The sequence below is a fragment of the Amblyomma maculatum genome, chromosome 4 (assembly GCF_055883805.1).
Source record: "Amblyomma maculatum isolate TAMU_Amacu chromosome 4, ASM5588380v1, whole genome shotgun sequence".
NCBI classification, from domain to species: domain Eukaryota; kingdom Metazoa; phylum Arthropoda; class Arachnida; order Ixodida; family Ixodidae; genus Amblyomma; species Amblyomma maculatum.
The window spans coordinates 23114041-23123642 of NC_139347.1; the positions used below are offsets into that span (position 1 = coordinate 23114041).

Genomic DNA, 9602 nt, shown 5'->3' on the forward strand with positions numbered 1-9602 from the left:
AGGGCGTAAAGGATGACCGATGTCGCCGCTGCCTCAAAGAGCTTGGTTGCCCAAGTAGTCGAACAACCTTGCCACTTGAGTGGAGACACTGGACTGCTTTTCCGAAATGGTCCAGATGGGGGATAAGAACTTTGTCCACCGGGATCCGGGTGAGACGGTCGCCAATTGTGAGACTTAGGTATTTTACCTGACGTCTCCATGGAAGTGGGGTTCCTCCGATATGCAAAGTTGCAAGTCGGCGGGAGCTCCTTGCTCCTCTGGAGTGGTAGACCAGGGCCTCAGACCTGGTAGCCGAGAGGGTCAATCCCTTCGATGCTAGGAAGTGCTGGGCGCCATCCAGTGCCCGTGGTGGTGGTGGTGAAAAACTTTATATTTGGGAGCCTTAAGGGAATACATGCTAATGATGGGTCGGCTCTTGGCTGCGTGTTGTGGCCGGAAGCTGGTGCTTCCCAGCGACACCCAAAGCCCAGTCTGTCAGCCGCTTTTGAACAGCCGGGTCAGAGCTGGATACCGCAGCCTCCCATCGCTCGAGGTCGGAGAGTTGCCAAGTGGCTGGAGGGTGGAATTCCGAGAATTTGATCATAATATGCTCAAAATCAGCTTTAGGTGCCCCACACAGGGTGCACTGCGGCGAGAACAGTCCTGGATGGATCAAAGATAAGAAAGCAGGGGATGGGAATGTACGGGACTGAAGCTGGCGCCACGTCACCTGTTGTAGCTTAGTCATAGATTTATGAGGAGGAGGGTAGATGGTTCATTGATCACGGTAATGGAGAGAGATTTCGTGATAGGATACCATGCGCTCGCGAGCATCTCCCCAGGCAGTGGCAGTCCCTGCTCGGCTGACGTATCCTCGAGCAAAAGAGTGAGCTGCTTCGTTGCCTAGGTGACCCGTGTGAGCGGGCACCCATGTTAGTTGAATAGGGTGTTCGGGTGGGGAGAGGGAGGCGAGGAACCGGAAGGCTGGGGTAGAGATCCGACCGCGGGCGAAGTTCCGTACGGCGGATTTAGAATCGCTAAAGATGGTTGTGGCTCGGGTGGTAGCTATGGCGAGGGCAACCGCCACCTCCTCCGCCTCCAGGGAAGTGGAGGCAAAAGTTGTACCGGCCGCGACCAGTTGCAATGAGTTGGAAACAGCGCTGAGGGCGAACGCTGGGCGGGAGGGGTATGAGGCAGCGTCTACGTAAACGGTCTCTGGCTGGAAGCCATAGTGCTTGCGAAGAGCTTCTGCGCGTGCTTTGCGGCGAGTGACATGGTGCTCTGGGTGCATATTCTTTGGCAGGGGATGCACCTTAAGAACGCGGTGTATCGCAGGGGGAAGTGTATGTTGTGTAGAGCAGTGACCGGGAGGTGAGAGATGGATGCGAGCAAGGATGTTCCGGCCGGTGAGGGTAGATGATAATCGCTCCAACTGGGCTGAGCGGTGGGCTTCCGTGAGCTCAGTTAGGGAGTTATGGATGCCCATGTGAAGAAGGCGTTCATTGGAAGTGTAGCGGGGTAAGTTGAGGGCGGCCTTGTACGCCTGTCGGATAAGAGCGTTAACCTTGTCTTCCTCCACCCGCGTGAGGAAAAGGTAGGGGAGCGAGTACACAACACGGCTCAGGACAAATGCCTGTACCAGGCGTCTGAGGTCATGCTCGCGCATGCCGCGATGGCGATTGGCTATACGACGAATGAGGCGGATTGTTTGATGAACCATCACCGTCAGCTTAGTGATGGTTGCGGTATTCTTGCCATTGTTTTGTATCAGAATGCCAAGAATCCTGATGTTGTCCACTTCTAGTATCCGGGTGTTGTCAACTGTCAAGAAGATGGGGGGAGGAGGGCCTGTCTGTACGACACCTAGGAGGTCGGAGTATGAGAAGCTCCGTTTTGGTAGGGGAACAAGCCAAGCCGACATTTGCGGCAAAAGATACTACAATGTCTGCTCCGGCCTGTAATGTATCTTCCATGGCGCCAATGCTACCTGTGGTGGTCCACAGTGTAATATCATCGGCGTATAAGGAGTGGGACAGGGCAGGGATTTGGTTGAGGGCATGTGCCATGGGGATAAGGGTAATATTAAAAAGCAGTGGAGAGAGGAAAGAACCCTGTGGGGTGCCAATGCTACCGAGTTTGAAAGATGGAGATGAGAGCGAGCCGATGGTGATTTCTGCTGTGCGATGACTAAGAAAGGCGGATATGTACTGGTGGACACGCGAGCCGACTTGAAACGATGAGAGAGCATCTAAAATGGCTGCGTGACGGACATTATCAAAGGCCTTTGTGAGATCTAGGGCGAGAATTGCTCGGGTGTGCTTTGCGTGGCGGGGGTGAAGGACATCTTCTGACAGTTGCAGCATAACATCCTGCGTGGAGAGATGTGGCCGGAAGCCGACCATTGTGTCAGGGAAGAGGTTATGGTCATCTATGTGGTTCTGGAGGCGTGCCAGCACAACATGTTCAAAGAGTTTGCCAAGACAGGAAGTTAGAGATATGGGTCGGAGATTCTATGTCGAGTGGTTTGCCGGGTTTATGGATAAATGTGATACGGGCGTGTGTCCACTGGGCCGGAAGGGTTCCCGTGCGCCAGCATTGGTTGATGAGGTCCGTGACCGCATCGACAGACGGGTCATCCAATTTACGAAGCACCTTATTTGTGACTCGGTCCGTCCCCGGAGCTGATGTCGTCCTGAGGCGGTGCATCGCCGCCCTGACTTCAGCTGAAGAGATTTCCTCATCAAGGGTAGGGTTGGGAGAACCGGTGTAGGAAGGAAGGGGGGTAGAGGGGGTTGTAGTGACGTACTGATCTTTTAAGGTCTGAAGGAGGGCGTCATCGTCTAGGGGAAGCTGATGAATAATGCGGGTAATATTCTTACGCTGCGTGGCCTTGGTGTGCCCAGGCGGTGCATCGCCGCCCTGACTTCAGCTGAAGAGATTTCCTCATCAAGGGTAGGGTTGGGAGAACCGGTGTAGGAAGGAAGGGGGGTAGAGGGGGTTGTAGTGACGTACTGATCTTTTAAGGTCTGAAGGAGGGCGTCATCGTCTAGGGGAAGCTGATGAATAATGCGGGTAATATTCTTACGCTGCGTGGCCTTGGTGTGCCCAGGATCAAGGAGGTAGCGTAAAAGCGACCAGGTGTCTTTAAGGCCTAGATTACCGCTCATGCGGTCACAGACCTGCCCCCACTGCTGGCGAGCGAGGTCCCTTGTATAAGCTTCAATTTCTTTCACAAGGCGGGAAATTCGCCGTTTGAGGGTGCGATTATGCTTTTGGGATAGCCAGCGTTTCTGAAGGCTGGCGTGTGCCTCCCACATGTGGAGAAGGCGACTATCCGCAGCCGAAGTGTCCTCTGGTTCCGGGATAGTGGATGTCGCCGACTCTACATCCTGTGTGAGAGAAGCCACCCAGGCCTCCAAGTCCACAATGGTGTCCGGTGCGTTTTGCCGGATGCGGCGAAATCGATCCCAATCGACCACGCAGGCCCGATTGCGTTTGGGTGGGGTGAGGGAAGAGATGGAGAGCTCAGTGCATAAAATGTAATGATCACTACCTAATGAGTGAGTGATATTAGTCCAGCGGCTTTCTCGAACGCCTTTTGAGAGAGTCAAGTCTGGGCTTGTGTCGTGCTGAACGCTAGATCCGATTCGGGTGGGATAGGAGGTGTCGTTGAGAATATAAAGCCCTTCGTCCTGAACGAAGGACAAAATTGCCGTACGCTTACGGCAGTTTTTTCGGTAACCCCAGCTGGTATGGCTAGCATTGAAGACGCCTACCACTAGTAGGGATCCTCCCGCGCTAACTGTGAGGGCTTTCTTGATTGCGCCAATGAGGGGGGCAGGAGGGCTCTTGGGCGGGCTATAGAGGTTGAGAAAAAAAGGGTGTGTGCTTTTCGTGTGCGGGGTAGGAGTTCCAGCAAGAGACCATCCACGTCATCCACCTCAAGAGGGTGTTCGACCGCGGTAAAGTTGCGGTGCACCAACGACGCTACCCTGGATTGAGGCTGGGTGGAGGGCTCGTAAGTAGTATAGTCGCGGAGCTTAACCGAAACAAGCGTCTCCTGCAGCGCTATCACTGCCGGTATCTCGCTAGGGTATAGGGTAGATAAGTGAAGTTGCAGATTATTCCGCTTTGTGCGGAAACCTCTGCAGTTCCACTGCCACACGCTAATTCTGTTGGGGTGTGCTGCCATGTTGGGTGCAATCAGTAATAGCTAAAGGGATGGGTAGTACAGTGCAACCTCTGGGAAGAAGCTCACAAACTTGGGTTTGGATTTGAGAAAACGAGGCCTCTTGAGCACTTTGACGCTTCTCAATAGCCTCTAGTCGTTTTGCGGCGTTCGTCATCCAGTTCTGGGTTTCGGCGCGGAAAGATTGTACCGAGCGTTCCAGGGACTGCATTGCCGTCATAAGGAGGGCAGTCTGGTCTGGCATTGATGGCTCGGAAGGAACTACCCCAGTGGCTATCTTGCGTTTTGCGGGAACGCCACGAGCAGGTGACGTAGCGCGCGAAGAGGACGCGGAGGGGGGAGAGTTTGAAGGAGTTTTGGAAATGGTGGGAGGTGCTTGGGTTTGCAATACTGCAGGGGACTGCTCTCGCCTTAAAAGGGGTTGCAGCTGCCGTTTAAGCTCGGCAATTTCTTCAGACTGTGTTTTTAACTGAGCTTTAAGTTCCGCGTTCTCTCGCTCGAGCGGGGAAGACTGCGGCCTCCAGCTCACCTGTTTCGTGGATTCCTGGACTGTTTGGCCCGGGAGTGGCGGGAAGGACCTCGAGCGACTTCTGCTGTGGCCATTGCAAGGCCACGGCCGCTCAATGAAGTGCGCCTCTATTGAGCGGCCGTGGCAAGGCCTTCCTAGCTGAGACAATGTCTCTTTGGAGCTCGGATGATGATTGCTTTATAGGAAGGGAAAGGCGCGGTAACTGTCTCACTTGTTTTCTGTGGACACCTTAACCGCGCCGTAAGGGAAGGTGGGAGTGAAAGTGGAAAAAGAGAATGAGGAGCCGTAATGTAGGGCTACAGAGTAATTTCGACCCCAGGTGGTCGATATTACTCCGCAAAGGGCTATGTCATCTGCATAGATGGAGCAGGAGACATTGTGGATCCTGATCTGCTGAACGAAGTTCGGCAGGCCGGCAAGGACGAGGTTGAACAACCATGGGCTGAGGACTGATCCCCGGGGGACCTCCTAGGTAACAGAACCAGGGGAGCTAGGGGTTTAATAATAATAATAATAATAATAATAATAATAATAACAATAATAGGTTCACAGGAAGGGAAAAGCGCAATATCTGCCACACTTGTTTCTGTGGACACCTGAACCGCTCCGTGCGGGAAGGAAGTAAGGTGAGAATTAAAGTGGAAAGAGAGGAAGAGGAGCCGTAGTGGAGGGCTGCGGAGTAATTTCGACCCCCTGGGGATCATTAACGTGCGCTGACATCGTACAGCACACAGACGCCTCTTCGTTTCGCCTCCATCGAAACGCAGCCGCCGAGGTCGGGATCGAACCCGGGTACTCCGGCACAGTAGTCGGGCGTCTTACCACTGCACCACCCCAGCGGGGCTAAGGATTTGCCCAACTTCGAAGGAGCGATTTGAGAGGCATGCCGAGATGAACCGACGCCGTTTCCCAGTCACTCCAAGGGCATCCAGAGCCTGCTCAATGATGGTATGAGGCAGGTTGTCAAAAGCGGACTGGACATTCAGGATGACTAGGAAGACATCTCCTGCATACTTGGCTTCCTCGAGGGTGGAGACCACGTCTGCACCCTCGAGGAACACGGACCAGAATCGTGACAACGCCTATTCGTGTTTTGAAGATGACTTCGTCTTATGCCATCGCACAACCACGAACAATGATCATAAAGTTATGGCTTTATGATGACTTGACGGAGCAGACACTAACATTTTCGATGCATGTTTTTTTTTATTCGTGCGCAAGACAATAGTGTATGAGCGATGACGAGTTCACATCTGTTAAATGATATATTATTGAACCTTATCTCGGGCAGTTTTGGTTTCAACTATCGAGCAACAGGTGTGACGTTATATGTACGATTCGTGGCCATGCAAGTCAAGAAAATGCGATATAGTCGTTACTTAATTTTTGCAATGCCAGCTCTTTTTTAGGCTCACGTATAAGAGCTGGCGCGCATTAAAATAGGCAAACTAGCGGCCATACAGCAGTTTTGTATGCCTCATACGTGCCCTCCGCTATTCTGCGACGTCACAAGTCGTTCGGCGGTTGAAAACGAAACAGACTGCATGAAAGAAAATTTTCGTGCATTTTTGTACTTTGCAATCCCTTTGGATTATCAGATGGCACCTCAGTTTCTCCCTTCCATCCATCTGCTACGCTAGCCCAAAGAAAGTTTCGTACCAAACAAGAATTTATATCCCGAATCGGAGGTCAAAGTGTCTTCTAGAAGCCATCCAGTACAGCGCAGCCTGCTTTATTGCATTTCATTGGTACGACACCAACTACAGTATTAACAGCGTTTATAGTATTATCCCTTGAAACCGTGCCTCTGTTGCATAGATGGAGAATGTGCCATTTATATTTGTTCTTCTGCTCCCCCCTCCCCTCCTTATAACGTCGCACTGTCTCGTCAAATTTTCATGTACATTCCAATGCTTCTCGGCTCCTTGAGCGCGTTTAATAACTAATTTATGCCTGCTGCCATAGAACAGAATTCATGATATTTGCGTTGTAAGCTTGTACGTTGTGATATACCTGCTCAAATAATACTTGCAAGCTAATTGGAGTCTCCCTCCCCTTTCTGTAACAGCTCTGTGCTTCGCGTAATCTGTCTACTGCGTTAATAAAGTCATATTCTACCAGAATGCGACTGTGATAATTGCAACTAGTATGTCATTCCCATGTTGCCCCTTTCTCTCCCTACCTCCTGTCCCTCGGCTATATATACCCTGCCAGGGTATTTAACGGCCAATAAACAATAAAAATAAATTCACGCTTTCATGCGGCGAATGAAAGCGTGTAATTCATGATTAAAAAACCCGACCGTATCGGCAAGATCATTGAGCTCACCTGAACACCGCAGCCAGCTCCTTTGGCACGCTGCTTTCGTCCATTCTACTTAAAACTTAGAGGCCAGCAGCTGGAACATTAAAGGCCGCGTGCAATGTAGACGCAGACGATTCCCAGCCTAGACCACGCTTGGCCCCGTTGCCGACTCTTCTTCGTTCTTCCAGACGCTCGAGCATGCTCTTCTTCTTCTTTTTGACCTCTTAAAACACGCCAAATGTGCACATGGGGGCACCAAAGTGTAGTGGCATACACATGGAAATTTATGCAATTTATATACAGCCGATTATAACAAAATTTCCTTCTTCTGTCAAAAAAAAAAAAAAAAAACCCTTCCAGCACTGCTGTTATCAATTTCCGCTCGGTGCGAACGCTCACGACTATGTGGACAGGGTGTGTATGTATGTATATATATATATAGCTAATCCTTAGCTAACTTGAGCTAAGGTTAAAAGAACGAAAATATTATATTTGAGGAGGTAGTTCAGGAAACCAGTTGCATACAGCTGACAACCGTGTTGCGCACCAATACCAATTTTTAGTTTTGCAATACATTAATTAGTTAATATGGTTAATTTTTCTTATTTACTAAATACTGACCTTAGACTATAAGTGTGATTTGCAAAGTTGTACAGCAACCCCACTTCATTTTTTGCGATAAATAAAGCCCTACGTGTACGTAGGTTTCAGTCATCTGGGTTCCAGCTCACGAGGGTCTACCAGACAATGAGCCTGCCCATCGCCTCGCTCGGGATGTATACACCCGAGCGGCCATAGAGACCCCGCTACCCGGAGACAAAGACCCCCTCATCACCTACAAGGAGTTCTCTGAGACTCCCAGACTAAACAGAAGGATCTATCCACCCCGAGATAGGTCCCTAATACCCTCAGAATGCAGGGCCTGGCGAAAAAGTCAGGCCAATCGTTTCGTTCCTCATGTTACTCTGCATAATGAGTTGACAGGGGACCCAGAGGCTTGCAATCTCTGCAACGTACCTCTGAGTCAAAATCACCTAATCTGGCAATGCCCCGATTCTCAGGGAGCTAAAGAAGCTGATCCCCTTCATCAAATTACCTGGGAGACCTACATCCGCAGCCCAAATGTGGATGAACGAAAGATCGTCCTACGCCTGGCGGAGGAGGCTTACTCTAAGACCTTCTCTGCGGCCATGACGCAGGAAAGCCGGCAAGGAGACCCTCCCCCTGGCGGAGCCACTGCCGCGAGGTCCATGTCGGTGTAAATAAAGTCTTCTCACTCACTCACCTATATTATTTCTTACGCCCTGGAAGTAAATCAACAGTACAGCATGATTGCCTTTTTAAGTAGCTTCCAGGCCGCAGCATCTTTAGATTGGCAAAGACCACGCTGACCGGGCCGCTCCAGAGTCGAACTGAACTCTGATCACTATGCCTCTACACATCTCTCTATAGGACGCCACCGCATGGCAGCCTCAGACTCACGCAGAGGAAGGGACGCAACAAGGTTAACTCGCATTCATTTATAGGCTTTGAACTTATCGCTTCAGTTTATACCCCATTTCGGACTCTTTTGCAGGCTATGGACATCATATATGCATGGTACGGGTTGGATTTCCTTCCTCAAAAGCTGATTTATTACGCCTCCTTGCGACACTTGCGGCCGGGAACAGACAACACGCCTTCGTGCCGGCCCCATTTGAATAAAATCTAATCACCGAGACCATACTTTCTGCCATCCCCCGTTACTTTTCGCACAGGCGACAGCTCTCCACAGATCTCAGACGAAAAGAGAACGTACTGTCACTTTAAAAAGATTTGGGCAGGGCTATACGAATCACGTGCTGCTTAGCGTTGGGGAGGATGGCGTTTGGAGAGAAAAAAAAGAACGTCATTGCACCTAAATCAGATTTAAAAAAAGCGCCCCGCCGGGGTGGTGCAGTGGTAAGACGCCCGACCACTGTGCCGGAGTTCCCGGGTTCGAACCCGACCGCGGCGGCTGCGTTTCGATGGAGGCGGAACGAAGTGGCGTCCGTGTGCTGTGCGATGTCAGCGCACGTTAAAGATCCCCAGGTGGTCGAAATTATTCCGTAGCCCTCCACTACAGCTCCTCTTTCTCTTTTCCACTTTCATTCCCACCTTCCTCCCTTCCCTTACGGCGCGGTTCGGGTGTTCACAGAGCAAGTGTGACAGTTACTGCGCCTTTCCCTTCCTGTGAACCAATTTAACTTAACCACACGAAGACTTCCACGTGAGAATCAACGACAGCTGCTTACGGGGATAAATAAAATATTATTTACTCAAAATAGTTTTAATGCGAGATTGGTAATACTGCTATGTCGAGGAAAAAATGTTGCGCATTTAAGAGCATGGCGCAATAGCGTCCGCGACCACCCGGCTAATCATATAAAGCACAGCGTTAACGCCACCCGCAACGCTGTACGAATAAAGGTTATGTCCCAATAACAAATACTACAAAGTTTTCTTCTTCATTAGCTATCACTAGAGTTGTGGATGCTAAAAAAAAATTAATGCACAATGGCGCATGGGTGAACTGTTGTTTTGTTAGTCTATACAATGATAAAAAATTGTGAACATGGACGA

General features: G+C 50.6%; 1 protein-coding gene across 1 annotated transcript in view; it reads right to left on the reverse strand.

Moving 5' to 3' along the window:
* Positions 1 to 7069, reverse strand: part of LOC146190493 (cytosolic non-specific dipeptidase-like) — a 30040-nt gene extending 22971 nt beyond the window's left edge. Inside the window, exon 1 of the mRNA XM_084599799.1 lies at positions 7026 to 7069. Within this exon, the coding sequence (XP_084455925.1) occupies positions 7026 to 7069 (44 nt within the window). The remainder of the gene's footprint in view (positions 1 to 7025) is intronic.
* Between the last annotated feature and the right edge of the window lie 2533 nt (positions 7070 to 9602).